This window comes from Chaetura pelagica, unplaced genomic scaffold (assembly GCF_000747805.2).
Source record: "Chaetura pelagica isolate M959 unplaced genomic scaffold, ChaPel_1.0 scaffold120, whole genome shotgun sequence".
NCBI classification, from domain to species: Eukaryota; Metazoa; Chordata; class Aves; order Apodiformes; family Apodidae; genus Chaetura; species Chaetura pelagica.
Genome location: NW_009951952.1, coordinates 658,912 through 674,571, shown reverse-complemented (window position 1 = coordinate 674,571; position 15,660 = coordinate 658,912). Strand labels below are relative to the sequence as shown.

At 47.4% G+C, this 15,660-nt stretch overlaps 2 protein-coding genes across 2 annotated transcripts in view; one reads left to right on the top strand and one right to left on the bottom strand.

Moving 5' to 3' along the window:
• Positions 1-5,538, top strand: part of CLSTN3 (calsyntenin 3) — a 12,218-nt gene extending 6,680 nt beyond the window's left edge. The window contains exons 10-17 of the mRNA XM_009998865.1: positions 205-362; positions 545-693; positions 1,145-1,371; positions 2,413-2,583; positions 3,194-3,339; positions 3,469-3,604; positions 5,061-5,278; positions 5,362-5,538. Coding sequence (XP_009997167.1) covers positions 205-362; positions 545-693; positions 1,145-1,371; positions 2,413-2,583; positions 3,194-3,339; positions 3,469-3,604; positions 5,061-5,278; positions 5,362-5,538 — 1,382 coding nt within the window. The remainder of the gene's footprint in view (positions 1-204; positions 363-544; positions 694-1,144; positions 1,372-2,412; positions 2,584-3,193; positions 3,340-3,468; positions 3,605-5,060; positions 5,279-5,361) is intronic.
• A 3,731-nt stretch (positions 5,539-9,269) lies between these two features.
• On the bottom strand, positions 9,270-12,659 carry LOC104389434 (solute carrier family 25 member 36-like). The gene is made up of 7 exons (XM_009998431.1): positions 12,619-12,659; positions 11,691-11,867; positions 11,163-11,240; positions 10,747-10,847; positions 10,052-10,118; positions 9,583-9,866; positions 9,270-9,469 (listed from the first exon to the last, which is right to left on the bottom strand). The coding sequence occupies exons 1-7, from the start codon at positions 12,657-12,659 to the stop codon at positions 9,270-9,272; spliced, it is 948 nt and encodes a 315-aa protein (XP_009996733.1).
• Between the last annotated feature and the right edge of the window lie 3,001 nt (positions 12,660-15,660).

Below are 15,660 nucleotides of genomic sequence, written 5' to 3'. Positions count from 1 at the left end.
AACCGCTCTGTCTGTCTCTACCTCCCTTAACATCTGTATGACCCTCATTGTTGCTTTTGTTGTCTTGGCTTTCCCACGTCCCACACACCTGTGTCTGCCTCTGCCTCCTTTAACCTCCACACGCCACTCACACTGTTGATCCTGTTGTCTTGCTCTCTTCCTTGCTGTGTCTCTCACACCCTCCACCTCCCATGTTTCCTTCAGGAGGTCCTCTGTTGATCCACCACTACTTCCATGGTTACTTGGCTGGCTTCACTGTGCGCCCTGGCAGCTTGGAGAGCCGGGAGGTTATTGAATGCCTGTATGCCTGCCGTGAGGGGCTTGATTACAGTGACTTCGACAGTCTGGGCAAAGGGATGAAGGTATGCCCATCTGCCCAGCTTGCATGGGTACCCTCCACTCTCCTCCCCAGCCTTGCTCCCCAGGACTTCGCCTGCTCCCCCACCTCAGACAACTTCCCACCTTTCTCCTTTTGTGTCTCTTAGCCTGGATTCTTGGCATTTGCTCAAGGAACCCTGAGTATTTTCTTCTCTTCCACTCACAGGTTCATGTGAACCCCTCTCAGTCCCTGCTCACCTTGGAGGGTGATGATGTGGAAACCTTCAACCATGCAATCCAGCACGTCGCTTACATGAATTCGCTCCGCTTCGCCACCCCCGGCGTCCGGCCGCTCAGGCTCACCACGGCTGTCAAGTGAGTGGGCAAAGCAGCAGAGGATTTCCTCTCTTCTGACTCAAATTACACTCCTTCACCTGGTGTTTTTCTTACAATGAATGGTTTCAAAATGGGTAAGAGTCTTCCTGAAAAGAAATGCTAAAGTATCCAGTACCCAAATGGATGCTGTAATACTGGGTCCTGGGGTCTATGCAGGTAGAAGAACTTCTGCCTTCACTCATGGTGTTCCAGGCATGTGATCTGATTTTCATTTTCTCTGTGATATGTGGATGTGGCTAAGTCACCAGAAACCCAGTGATGTCATTCCTACAGCACCTCTCTTGTCTTGCATAGCAGGCTGTAGGGAAGCTTTAGCAGGGCTACCACAAAAAGGGTATTCCCCTAGCTGGCAGTAATGGACAGAAGGTGTTATTTTATGATGGTGATGGTGGAAGCTTGGACCAACTGATGCTTTCTGTTTCTCCTTTAGGTGTTTCAGTGAAGAGTCCTGCGTCTCCATTCCTGATGTGGAGGGTTATGTTGTGGTGCTACAGCCTGATGCCCCCCAAATCCTGCTGAGTGGCAATGCCCACTTTGTTCATCCTGCATCAGACTTGGAGGCTCCTGATGGGGTTCCCCTGTTCCCCAACCTCCAGATCACCTGTTCTATTTCTCACCAGGTGGAGGCCAAGAAGGATGAGAATTGGCATGATCCTGGTGAGTAGAGGGTGAGGTATAAGAGATAAACTGGAAAGACAAGTGTTGCTGTCCTGCAGGGCAAGCACAGCCCCTCATTACACCCCAAACAGGAGAGAGTTTCCAAATATAGAAGCAAGGCACAGTCTCTCAATATGTAGGCTAATCGGTTCTTATCCCTTTCTGCTCCTCCCTGTAAAAAATTATCCCCTCCATTCCTTTGCCTCACCCCTCCTTCTTTCCCAGGCTACTCATTGCTAATCCCTTTCACATTTTACCTACATTTCCCTTTATTGAATACAGCAATGAATGGATGTCCTGCCTGTTACGCTCTCCACTCATGCACTTACTCAATCTCCTCCTGCTTCTGTCTCGTCCTTTCCTTATTTCTCCCTCCTCTCTCTTTGTGCATTGCTTATTCCTGTGAATTCCCCAGTCAGTTTCCTCACACCATCTAATACCTTGTCCTCAATTTCCCTCCATCACCAGATTGCTTCTCTGCACTCTATGCTCCACGTGTCCTTTCACTTCTTCCATATCTCATTTGGTAACGGGATGTTTTGCTCATAGTTTTCTGGTTGGCAGCTTTGCCTTTCCTCATACAATGAGTTGCTTGACTTAGAGCAGGTTGGTCTTAGCCCTGCTGAAAGCAGTCGCTGAAGGTGGTTGCCATCTTAAAGGTGAGATGTCAACTATGGTAACCAGCAGCCGTGAGACGGGAAAGCTTTCAAAAGCACTCAGGGCCTGCAAATGTGTGGTTCCTAATTTGCACATTGTTATTGTCAACAGAGTCCTTTCAGCCAAGATATGTTATCATGAAACAGTCTGGTAATACTGTGTCTGGTGACTGTGTTATATGCATAAATAACATCATTAGAGCCAGAAGGGAACTCCTTCAACAAGTAATTAGACTGACAGTAATTTTACTCAAGGTCAGAGAAAGAGAAGTCATTACATGTTATGTGAGCACTTCTAAGTAAGTGGGTACATTCTGAGTGACTCCTGCTTTCACTGGTGGCTGGCTGGCTTTCTGGCCATGTCTTCTTTCTATCTGCATCTCAGTGACAGACACACAGATGTCAGATGAGATCGTGCACAACCTGGATGGCTGCGAGATCTCATTGGTAGGAGACGACTTGGACCCAGAGAGGGAGTATCTGCTCCTGGATGGGGCACTGCTGCAGCAGAGGGGCCTGGAGCTTGTCAACACCTCTGCCTACCTGACCATCTCAGGTATGTCCTCTCCTTGGCCACAGCTGTCTACATCTCTTCCACTGCCTGTCAGGCATCCTTGGGAGAAGTGTAAGTGCTGACATCAGTGGTGTGTTGGTGTATTTCATGAGACTCTTGAGTTGTAACCATCTGTTGAAATCTTTGCTTTTGGAAGTCCCAGGCCTTCCAAACCTTAGGGAGGTGGTTCCTCCTCCAGCACCCAGTGCGAGGGCACGGTGTCTGAGCTGTCACCCAGGCTTGTATCACTCCTCCTGACTCACTTCTTGGGGTTTTGTGTTCTCAGGTGCCAGCAGCATTTTGGGTGACATGACATGGGGACAGCACATCTCACAGGTTGTGGACTGGTACAACACTATCATACTCTCCAGAATTTAACAGGGCTGTTGCTCTTGATTCTTTTTTTCCCCTTATACCTGTTTTAGCAACACAAGCAGGGATTTAATCAGGTCCTTTGCAGCCAGCTTCAGCTCAGCTCCCTTCCCAAAATCAATTAACCCAGCATTGCCTTGGCTTTCTCTGCAGCTACAAGAGTTGCTACAGCGTTATGATGCCAGATGACCCTGAAGCAGGAGCTTCATCACCCCACACCAGTTCTCTCTTCTTATCTCAGGTGTGGAGAGCATTGCAGTTTACGAGGAGATACTACACCAGGTCTCATACCACATCAACCATGGTGCTGCTCTTTATGAAAGGAAATTCCACCTTTCCTGCACTGAGATGAATGGACGCTACTCCAGCAATGAGTTTACTGTTGAGGTACCAGATCAATACATGCACATAGAGGTGCTTTTGCATGCATGAAGAGAACAAGGTGGGTGGGAACACATACAATGTAGAATGCACCATAAACACAGGGCTGAGTCTCTCTCACTTTTTTTTCTGCAGGTCAATGTCCTCCACAACATGAACCAAGCCGCTCATCCTAACCATATCCTGAATTCCCAGCAGTTCATGCATCGAGGCCACCATTTACCCCCAGAGCTATCTGGGCACAGCTTGGCAAGCACCCAGCACAACCCAAGTATGTAACCCTATCTTTTGGTTTTATTCCTTTAGGTCAGGATGCTAATTTTCTAAAATCCTGGTAGAACCTATAGCAGAGGATTCCTTTCAGGCTCCCTATACCCATTATACTGTCCTGTCCCACTCTTCATCAGCAGATGGACTGCAGGCTGCATCAAACTGTGTTTTAAAGCTTGGTACAACAACCCTCCTCTGTTGGGATGTTGCTTTCTTGATGTAGAAGCAGTCTGAAATCTAGACCTGAGGAGGTCTTAAAAAGAACAACTCTAAGCTGGTATGATTTCATACCTTGCAAAGGTGCTATGTGGGCCCAGGTAATATCATTTCAGAAAGAAGCTTCAACAGCAGAAGAGAAACAAGGGAACCAAGACTTCTGCTGCTGTAGAAAAAGAGATGGGGCTAGGTGATCAGCAAGGCAGAAAAATACAGAAGACAGCACCACACAGACAACAGCAGGATTCTTGGCCCCAAAACAGAGGAGAGATAAGCTAGAAAGCTAGAGTTCAGATTTGTTGGTTTGTGCTGGCAGCCCTGTGTCACAAGCATGACCACAGTTCATTTGGCTCCTCCCAGGCTGAGAAAGCTCTAAGACTGTTCCTGAGGACCCTGCTTTGGCTTTGGCCCCGTTATAGGGAAGATGGAGAGCACCTTTGGGGCTAGCTTTTGCTGCAGCTTCCTGCAGCAGCTGATCCCAAGCTGGGCCAGTTCTGCAGCCTGCACTGAGCCTATGTACATGCTGGGAGAACACAAACAAATTTGCTGGACCCTTCTCAAGCTCTGTCCAATCACAGCAGAAAAGGTGTCCTTAATGTACAGAACCATCCAGAGCAAACCCACGGAGAGCCTGGATAGATCTTGCAGGGAAGGGGGTTATCCGGGGAGTCAAGGGTCGGCCTACAGGCCTAGAACAAAGGGGTGGGAGTTGGGCAAGGGGTCTCAGTTGAATTGCATGTTGTCTCCTGTGAAGGTAGGGTTTGACCATGGCACTTACTAAAAGGCCATCATGGCCCTCACCTCTGCCACATGTGCAAAGACTCATTTTAGCTTCCTTCTTTCTCTCCTGCTTGCACAGAAATCACATCTCTGCAAATCATCCTGTGCGTTAGAGGCTCTCCCTAGCACACATTTCTCCCTCCCAGAAGGGAGAGAAAAAACAGCTGCTGTGCAGCATATTCTGGTGACTTCTGTAAATAAAGAAGTGCAGAGTCTACAACCAAGGCCAACATCAGAGGATGCCTGGAACTAGGCATCCTGGAAAACCACACAGGCCTCAAGCTACGATAGAGCAGCTGAAGGCAGATATGCCTGTGTGCAGGGGAGCAGAAAAGTCAGGGCATGTTCTAGCCTAGACCAGAACCCCAGCCCCTGCCCAGCAACCCACTCCTGCAGGTCAGGTTAGAGATGCACGTTTCTGCGACAGACTCTAACCAAGCCTTCACATTTTTTCTCTGAAGTGGTCCCCAGTGCTGCCACTGTCAACATCATGGTGTGTGTGGGCTTCCTGGCGCTCATGGTGATCCTTGGCATCCTGCGCATCCACTCCCTGCACCGGCGGGGAGTGGGGCAAGCGGTCCCTGGAGCTGCTGAAGGGGGACACTCGAGCACTGGAGGCAAGGAGAGCGACATGTTCTGGGACGACTCAGCCCTCACCATCATCGTCAACCCCATGGAGGTTAAGTGAGGAGCAGCCAGAGCAGCTGGGCGGGCAGCTGGGGTGTCAGGTCCTTCTCCTTACCCCGTGTCTCCCCTTCTCAGTCCTACCAGAGCTGCCAGGAGAAGGCAGCAGAGTGCAGCGAGGGCAGAGCTAGGGAAGGCATAGAGGAGGATGATGATGATGAGAGCAGCGACTCGGAGACACCCGACTCCCCGGACAGCAATGACATAGGTGACCGGCACATCGTGGGCAACAGCGACGGCTCTCACCGCTACTAGGAGCTTTGAAACATCTGGCTGGAAGGAAAAGAAGTCTTACTTTTAACTTCCTCCTTCCCTCCCCCTGTACACATGCGCTCCTCCCTCATTTGTCATTTCTGTCTCTCATGTTCCTTGGTCTTCTGCCATTCTCCTTGTGGACATTCCCCACATTACTGACCCCCCAGCTGGCTCTCTAGAAACGTGTTTTAGGGCACTTGCCCGTGACACCAGCACAGTTCCAACTGTGGTGAAGGAGAGGCTTGGAAAGAACAGAAATTCAGAAGAAGCCAGCCACAGGGCTTATGTGGGGTCACAGCCACCCCCCCCAGATATTATATATATATATATTGTATATTTTTTCAATGTTGTTGTTTGAGGTTTATTCTCGTTTCATGTAAAAAAAAACCTACCACAACCAACCAACCAACCAACACTGCAGCTTGTGTCGCTTTGTAAAATTGTCGATACTCCTAAACTAAATGAATGAAGGTAAGAAGGATGAAGAATCAAAGTGGATTTTAAAATAAATGTATTTCAAATAAAACGTTCAGGACTTCTGTAGTTCTTCACTGCAAGCAGGAAAAGAAACACTCGGTACAGCCTCTAATGTGAAACTGGAGATTGCCCAGAGCATGTATTCACTGAAATTACTGCCTTATCATAGAATCACAGAAGCATCACAGAATGGTTTGAGTAGGAAGGCACCTTAAAAATCATCTAGTTCCAGCCCCCCTGAATGGGCAGGGACATCTCTCCCTAGACCAGGTTTGCTCAGAGCCCCATCCAACCTGCCCTTCAACACTTCCAGGGATGGGGCTTCCACAGCTTCCCTGGGCAGCCTGTTCAGTGTCTCACCATCCTCACACTAAATTTTTCTTCCTAATGTCCAACCTAAATCTCCCCTCTGCCAGTTTTAATCCACTGCGCCATGTCCTTTCACTACAAGCCCTTGTAAAAAGCCCCTCCCCAGCTTCCCTGTAGCCCCCTCAGGCAATGGAAGGCTGCTATGAGGTCTCCCCAGAGCCTTTTCTTCTACAGGCTGAACAGCCCCAACTCTCTCAGCCCAACTCTCATCTTGGGAAAAGCTTACACTTTTTTAGTGTATGTGGTGGAACAAGAAAAAGACATCCTCCCTAATCCCATCCCCTGTCTTCCTGAGTGTCAAAATACTCTTTGTAAACACAATGTAGCCTTCCTCAGAACACAGCTGAGGAACCCAGAGGCAAAGGCATCCCAGCCTGCCACAGACATGCAGCAAATCGAATTATTGATTAGAGAAAAAAAATAAGGCTCTTTCCATACACTTAGTGTATCATTAATAGAAATAAGTGAGGAGCAGCCAGAGCAGCTGGGCGGGCAGCTGGGGTGTCAGGTCCTTCTCCTTACCCCGTGTCTCCCCTTCTCAGTCCTACCAGAGCTGCCAGGAGAAGGCAGCAGAGTGCAGCGAGGGCAGAGCTAGGGAAGGCATAGAGGAGGATGATGATGATGAGAGCAGCGACTCAGAGACACCCGACTCCCCGGACAGCAATGACATAGGTGACCGGCACATCGTGGGCAACAGCGACGGCTCTCACCGCTACTAGGAGCTTTGAAACATCTGGCTGGAAGGAAAAGAAGTCTTACTTTTAACTTCCTCCTTCCCTCCCCCTGTACACATGCGCTCCTCCCTCATTTGTCATTTCTGTCTCTCATGTTCCTTGGTCTTCTGCCATTCTCCTTGTGGACATTCCCCACATTACTGACCCCCCAGCTGGCTCTCTAGAAACGTGTTTTAGGGCACTTGCCCGTGACACCAGCACAGTTCCAACTGTGGTGAAGGAGAGGCTTGGAAAGAACAGAAATTCAGAAGAAGCCAGCCACAGGGCTTATGTGGGGTCACAGCCACCCCCCCCAGATATTATATATATATATATTGTATATTTTTTCAATGTTGTTGTTTGAGGTTTATTCTCGTTTCATGTAAAAAAAAACCTACCACAACCAACCAACCAACCAACACTGCAGCTTGTGTCGCTTTGTAAAATTGTCGATACTCCTAAACTAAATGAATGAAGGTAAGAAGGATGAAGAATCAAAGTGGATTTTAAAATAAATGTATTTCAAATAAAATGTTCAGGACTTCTGTAGTTCTTCACTGCAAGCAGGAAAAGAAACACTCAGTACAGCCTCTAATGTGAAACTGGAGATTGCCCAGAGCATGTATTCACTGAAATTACTGCCTTATCATAGAATCATAGAAGCATCACAGAATGGTTTGAGTAGGAAGGCACCTTAAAAATCATCTAGTTCCAGCCCCCCTGAATGGGCAGGGACATCTCTCCCTAGACCAGGTTTGCTCAGAGCCCCATCCAACCTGCCCTTCAACACTTCCAGGGATGGGGCTTCCACAGCTTCCCTGGGCAGCCTGTTCAGTGTCTCACCATCCTCACACTAAATTTTTCTTCCTAATGTCCAACCTAAATCTCCCCTCTGCCAGTTTTAATCCACTGCGCCATGTCCTTTCACTACAAGCCCTTGTAAAAAGCCCCTCCCCAGCTTCCCTGTAGCCCCCTCAGGCAATGGAAGGCTGCTATGAGGTCTCCCCAGAGCCTTCTCTTCTACAGGCTGAACAGCCCCAACTCTCTCAGCCCAACTCTCATCTTGGGAAAAGCTTACACTTTTTTAGTGTATGTGGTGGAACAAGAAAAAGACATCCTCCCTAATCCCATCCCCTGTCTTCCTGAGTGTCAAAATACTCTTTGTAAACACAATGTAGCCTTCCTCAGAACACAGCTGAAGAACCCAGAGGCAAAGGCATCCCAGCCTGCCACAGACATGCAGCAAATCGAATTATTGATTAGAGAAAAAAAATAAGGCTCTTTCCATACACTTAGTGTATCATTAATAGAAACAGGTAAAATTCTCAGCCTCATCCATCTTTTCACCTAATCCACTGTTGTTTTTTTTTACCAGCATAAACAAGTATTTTTCACAACAGGGTTCCAGCCTGTATAGAACAGCCCCAGCACTTCTGAGGGAAGGAGGTGTCAACAGATACTGGCAAAGCATGGCTAAGAGCCCAGTAGCATAAGTTGTTAGGGCAGTACTTCACAGGAGGTTGTGCTTCTTCCCTTCAGCTACTTGGTCTGATTACTCAGACCCTGCAAGACAAAAAGAGGCTGTCAGCTGCCTGACACTCTTGGGGGCAATCACTGCAACATGTTAAGGACCTAAAGGAAGGGCGTCTGCTAGCAGCCAAGGCTGAAGAAATCCTCCTTAGGGGCAGGAAGGTAGCACAGTAGTTGAGGGTGGAAGAGCTCTCAGAAGGCATGAAAGGTCTCAGTGCAGTATCTCTCCTGGCTGTAGTTCTCTCCGATGTCTCAGCTCTCGCCTGTCTTCGTACCCAACTGTACCCATGGTTGTTACTGGGTCCAAAAGAAGTGAATGTGCTGAGGCTGTCTAAGATACTCTTATGCCTTCTCCTTTGTCTCCTTCCCAGTAAGTTCCATGCCCTTGTTTCATACAGGGAGTTTACAGCAGGCACTATCACACCAGTGCCCTCATATCTTGAAACACCAATTTAAGTCTCCAAAAAGAAGAAAGGCCACATTGTGCACATTGGAACAAAAAAACTTACTTCCTGAGAATGTCATGCCTGACCCACTTCTGGTAAGTGCTGGAAAGCACAGCAACTCTTGGAGCATGGAGAAAGAGACACCTCATATCCCTGAGGCTTGGTCTATCTCTGCAGCCAGGCACGGCAGTTTTGCTTACAAGGTGGAAGAGGCCAAATGCACAATGAGTTCATAGGTAGCCATCATGATAGCTGCATTTGGGATCTGGCGGATCAAGTGAGCCAGGAGTCCTCGGTATAAAGCCAAGGGTCCCTCCTCATGGACCACAAGCTGCAGAGTCTGTACAAAGGAACGGTATCGTGTCCCTTCTTCTCGCAACCGTGTCCGAATGACCTCTGGAGAGAGAGAGAGAGAGAGAGGGAAGTGACATTAGCAGGCTGATCTATAGGCTTGGCATCTCCTTCCTTTGAATGGAACAGGAGCAAGGAAGGAGAGCGCACACACTCACCGTGTGGATACGCAATACACGAGGCACATGTTTTGGAGACAGCAGCAGCTCCCATCAGTCCAAAGAAATCGTGGTTGTTTGGCGAAAGTGGGACTGGAGGGGAAAGGGAATGATGGCTGTTTCTCAGCTGCTGTTTCAGTGCTTCATAGATGACAAAGTGTATGATGGTCTCTGACACTCCAGCATAGGAGGCAGTGATACCCCGGTAAAATCCACGAAGGCCTTCAGTGTGGTACACATGCATGGCACACTGGAGAGCATTGCTGGCCATCTCCCCCTTCACCCTGTAAAGGTAAGGGCTGGTTAGAATGGCATACTGCCCCATTGACCTCAAGTGCTGCTGTGAACACAACTGTGTGACTCTTGCATGCCCTGATTCTGAAGGCAAGTCACAGACCCCTACCCAACCCCACCCACAAACCAGCCATAATTTGAGATGGAGTGTCTCTGCTCTGCCAGCCTGCCTCACCTGGCTTCCAGTTGCATCCTAGTTTTCACTAACCAGACTGGGTTGGTGACTGTGGCAGAGGTAATGCCTGGAGAACAGAAAAGCAAGACAGCCATGAACACTAGGATCACGCTGATGGTCTGTGGGGAGGTGCTGATCTATTAGCTCTGTGATTTCTGCTTGGCAAGCTGCAGGCATCTGCAATTTGAGAATGACCTTGAGCTCCAGCTGGAGAAAGAGACATTCAGGGCAGACTATCTGATTCTCCTCCTCCCCCATTCCAGCCTTTGTCTGGTGGTAATTACTTCCTCTGCCACCAACATAATCCTACTACAGGCCCTGGGGTTACAAAGAGAAAGGAAACAATGGGCTAAACTTGCAAGAATGGAAGATTTTGTTAGAGAACTGGGATATATCAAGATAAATGATTCTGTGAGTGGTCTAAATTACTGCCTTCTCCCTCTTACAGCTGAATGGAGCTCTTTTCCTCATAGCAGCCAAAGGAGTAAAGACTAGATCCATGACTTGAAGAGATGAGCCTAAGAAGAGCCAAGAGCAAGTAAACTTTTTGGTTACCCAAGGAAATCACTGGTCCAGGTGTGGAGGGAGAAGAGTGAGCAGGACTGATGGAAGCAGCAATGGGGAAGGAATGAAACCCATTTACAGTTACAGACAAAAAGACTCCTTGGCTCTGATTTGAGCTAGAAGAGACTCACCTGCACAGGCTGCTGACAGCATGTGTACCTTCTTGGACTCTGGCACAAGAACAGTGTTGAGCCTCTCCTTAACACCAGAATAAGCAGCAAAATATATAGCTCTGGTTGGAAAAAAATACAGAAGAGATTATATCTCACCTATGAGGAACAGTGACAGCACTGTTGTGGGGTCTCTCCACCACTTTTCTTACTACCAGCACACCTTTTGTCTAATGTGACATCAGATACCACTTATAAGAGGCCTGCAGCAATCATTTTATCTTACAACTCTGAGCAGAAGGTCCAATAAATGTCTGTGTGAAGGGGTCCTGTAGCATAATGAGCACAAGGGTCAGATTGCTTTCAGAACAAGGAGATGTCACGGAAATCCTTGGAAAAGTGTAGAGGATGAGCTATCCTCAGGGACCTGTACTCACCGGGAAGGAGCAACCCCAACAAGGTTTGGACCCAGACCTCGGAACAGGGATCGCACACCTTCTTTCTCAAGGATGGCCCTGCAGAACAAAACACACAGAGACATCAGCAGAATAACTAAGCCGGGAGCTCTCCTGTTCCTTCTTTGTTCTTCACGACTTCTTGTAGCATTCTCTCCTCGCCTCCTGTGTTATCCTTTTTCTGCTCTACTCTTATTTTCTCTCCAGCCACTTCTCCTCTCTCCTTCAGTCATCTCTTGCTGACGCCATCACTCTGAGTCTGATCGATCCACTAGCTGAAATATTTCTCACAGTCCCAAAAGCTGCTCTCAGACTCCAAGTTCAGAGCACAGATGTACTGGGAAAAGTAGATGTACCTGTGTGATGAAACTTCCTACTGCACCTGCAGTTTCCAGGGCTTCAGCTCAAATGATACTTCCACCTCTCTCTCTTTCTACCCCCAACCCCCCACCTGATGGCCAAACCTTCTTCCCCCTGGTGCTAACACACACCATGCCCTATCCTACTCACCTCAGCAACTTGAGCACTCCAGGAGATGGTGGAGTGGGGTTCACCAGCCTCACACCCATCCCTGGAAGCTGTATCTCCGAGAGGCACAGAGGCCGCAGTGTCAGCTGGGATGACTGTAGACGTGTCTTCACCACTTCCAGGGGACAGGTCAGGATGGCTCCAGCTGTGCCAGCACATCTAGGGCATAACAGCACATGTAAGAATGACCACTGTGCAGGACCAGGGCAATTAATTCTGACCCTACTTGTCCACAAAATCTCCCCTCCAGGAGAGTAGAATAGGACCCCTAGCCTGCGTCACACATGACCTCCTGCTCTGACATTGATTAATGTAATAACAGCTTAGCTTGGGACATCTCCTGGCAGCCTCACTCTGAAACCTCACTCTGTATTTGAGACAAACAGTCCCAAGTCCATAGGGACTTAGCAGTCCCTTGGCTCAAAGCTGCTGATCTTTGCATTCAGAACTTCCCAGAGCAAACATTTCTGTTGCCCAACCTTGCTGCAATGCCTTCTGCTGAGATCACCAGGCACTGTGACCCACAGCAGTGTTGGCTCAGAGAGCAGCAGCACAAAACTCTCCCATTGCTCAGCCTACCTGTCTTCAACCCACAACCAGTCTGACCCCACATGTGCCAGGCCCTGTAGGCACGATAGGTATTTTCTTCCAACAGCCAGGCTCACTCCCAGCCTGACTTGCTTAATGGAAGAAGACTCTGACCTTCAGCACACAGAAGATATTTTTGGAACTCGTGAACCACCACCATCAATCAGTCCAGTCACACTTTAGCAACGCTGAAAGGACACGTATCCCCATCTTCCCTTTCTGTCACCCAGGGAGAAGTCATAAGCAATACATTCGGTTCTAAGCATCTGCCCCTTCAGATCCTCTGACTAACAACTTTGGTCCTCTAGAGGATGCTTAGCACCTGAAACAGTGTTTTGAGATGAATTTGCAGGGAACAACCATGCAAGAGGCTTTGACAAACAGATATGCATATCTGCTACAGCCAAACTCACTTTGTTTCACAAGAGATGGAGACTAGGAACAGAATTAGGTATGATGGTACAGGACAGTAAATGGCTAGAGTTCTGAAGATTTTGGAAAAGTCTATACAGCTCAGTGGACATACACATTGCTCTCACAGCCTTTGCCACTAGGGCTTCATTTAGTACTGCCTGCATGCTAGAGGAGGAGGCTGGGGGAAATAAATAAATAAAAGAAAGAGGCCTAGATGCCTATTGCAATGAAATCCAAGAGCTCAAGATCTGGCAACTAAGTTATGCAGCTAATGATGGCAGCAACTAGCAACTAGTTATGCTACTCCATTACTCTCATGCTGCTTTGTCAAGCCCTTTGCAGATCTATGCAGTGGCAATGACTTGCAGAGCAGCTGATCAGCAGCAGGTTCCCTCAGGAGATATGTGGGAATGGTGGGAGTCTGGGGTCAGGTGGAACATGGCCAAAGAACATAACTTGGGCTCAGCAGACAACACAAAGCATAGCAGAAAACGTCCCGGCTCAGGTTCTCTGTATGAACAAGCTGATCAAGCACAGACACCAAGACAGCCCATGTAGCAACCCAGCAGTAGCAGGTGGTAGGGCCTCCTTTTACAAGAGCCATGTTGATTCTTCCCGTGTAGACCGTATTCACTCAGGGGTACAACAGTCCTGTTCTTTACTGTAGTTTCTACTAATTTGCCTGATATAGGCTCCAGACTTACACACCTATTGTTTTCTTGACCAGAAGTGTAGTCTCCAGTTCAGGGAAGACTGAATACAACAGTGACAGATCTAGATGTCTAAGAAGTCTGAATAGATCCATTTCAACTTTGTACCTAAAAGCTGAGCAAATGCCCCAAGAGGATAACATTTAGAGAAGCAATTGCTTGGTATCCTGAAGATTTTTCTCTCTAACAGTGCATATGGAGGCACAGCTTCATGTAATGTTTCAGTAATACCTCATTTTTTCATGAAGTAGCTGCACTACATGATGATACACCTGCTCACAATGCATGAAAGGCACAGGTCTCCAAAATTCTTCTCTTTCCGGAGAAATGGAAAATTATGTACTCATGTTGCAAAGAGATGAACTATTTTTCAGTCCCATAGTAATGAAGGCAAAATTGAACTAAATCTAGTCAGAACAAATGTTTTAAAATCAGCAGGCACAAAAAACCCTCATGGCCATGGATATTAAAAATAGCTGATTGAGACTTCATATGTACAGATTTAAATGCTGAAGAAGTGTTAGGGGACTGGGGAAACGTTTAGCCTGGAAAAGTTCTAATGTCTACCAAATCTTAGGAAAAAAAAACACTAAAGAAGGGTATTTATAATAATTCATGCTGCTAAGGTTATAGGATTAGAGATTCATGCCAAAAGAGAATGATAGACAATTCCTGCAAAATAGTTGCAAAGCAGTTGACAACCATGACAACATGCACGCCATCCAGAGCACAGCAGTGGCAAAGTGAGCTAACTGAAGGAGGCAGGTAATTTTATCTCAGAAAGCTGTACTTGCCTCTAGATTTTGCTTTCACGTTTTAAAAAGGAAAACCGTAAAGTTTGAGGTGTTAGAAAAAGAGGATTCACTGAAAAATACAGAAAACACTGTTAAGATTTTTTCAGTTGCTTGAAAAGGTTATGAGAATATGCACAGAAGTGACAGGGTTTACTGGGAATTGACATTATAGCCCTTCCTTGGGCTAGCCAAAAATCAAGATGGCTTGAAGGTCTTAATTTTAAAATAGCACTGCTAGGTCAGACAAATCTGCAGTAGAAGAGGGTTCTGCCTGGGACACAGGGAAATAAAGGCCACCTTTGAATCACTTGCTCATCTCCAGAACATTCTCCCCATTCTCCGGAATTTTCAGCTCAGGGATTTCCTCAGCCAGAAATGTTGCATTGCATTTAATAGTCTTCAACACATTCTTTTTTCCCCCTAATCTTTTTAAAATGCCTTCTGGGCACATAAAAAGCTTTCACCTTCTAATATCCTGTGGGCCAGGAGTCCCCCAGCTTAACTGCACGCTGTGTTAAGAGCTGTGTTCTGGGATTAGTGTTGAACAAACCCATCAGAAATTTAATTTGATGGTACCCAGCTCTCATACTGTAAGTGAAAAATGTTCCTTCATCAGTGAGGTCTGTTTCATTAGGTAAAACAGTAATATTGACTATATACTGCAGCAATAACCTGAGCTTCTTGCTCATTTTTTACTAGACTCTTGGGTTCTAACTAATTGCAATTCAAGGATTGTTGCTTAATAGGCAAGGACAGGATGCAGATTGACAAAGCTCCTGTTAGTGATTCCAAACTCTCCTACTTTTTCAGGAACCAAAGTGGAAAATGAAGATGAAGAAAAGAAAGCTAAAGAATATAAAAAAAATATATATTAAGAAAGGCTAAGATGCAGTGACTATATAGCTCAACAACTAAATTAATACAAGAGAATTAACACGTATAAAATATCACTAGAAACAGAAAGGGGAAATACATGTAAGCAAATACTGACACAGCACAAGAACTCCATTAGCTGCAGAAAACTGTACATTTACTAATTAAGAGCAATTAAGTGATGTGCTTCGTTGCATGGGCAACACCGCAGACCTCACTCTGGTAGGAAGTCCTACAGGATGGAGGAATTTGGAAAGGGATTATTAGGTGGCTGCCCAGGCAAGGGAGTTCCGCAGTTACTCAGCAAGTCCAGAGGACCCCAGTAACTCCTGCTTTAGGACATCACGCAGTGAAGTGCTTAGAGCCGTAAACGAGGAACGTTTCTGAAGGAGAGGAGGGTGAAACGCCAGGCGAGGACACGCTGCCGGTTCCGGCGCTGCCGGGACCCGCGCCCCGCGAACACCGGAGCCACAGAAGGAGCCACACTGCTTAAAGCCGGGGCAGACCCGCAGGAACCGGGCCGGGCGCCGCGGAAAGCGGGCTGCCCTCCCGGAGACAGGGCTGCTCCGCCGA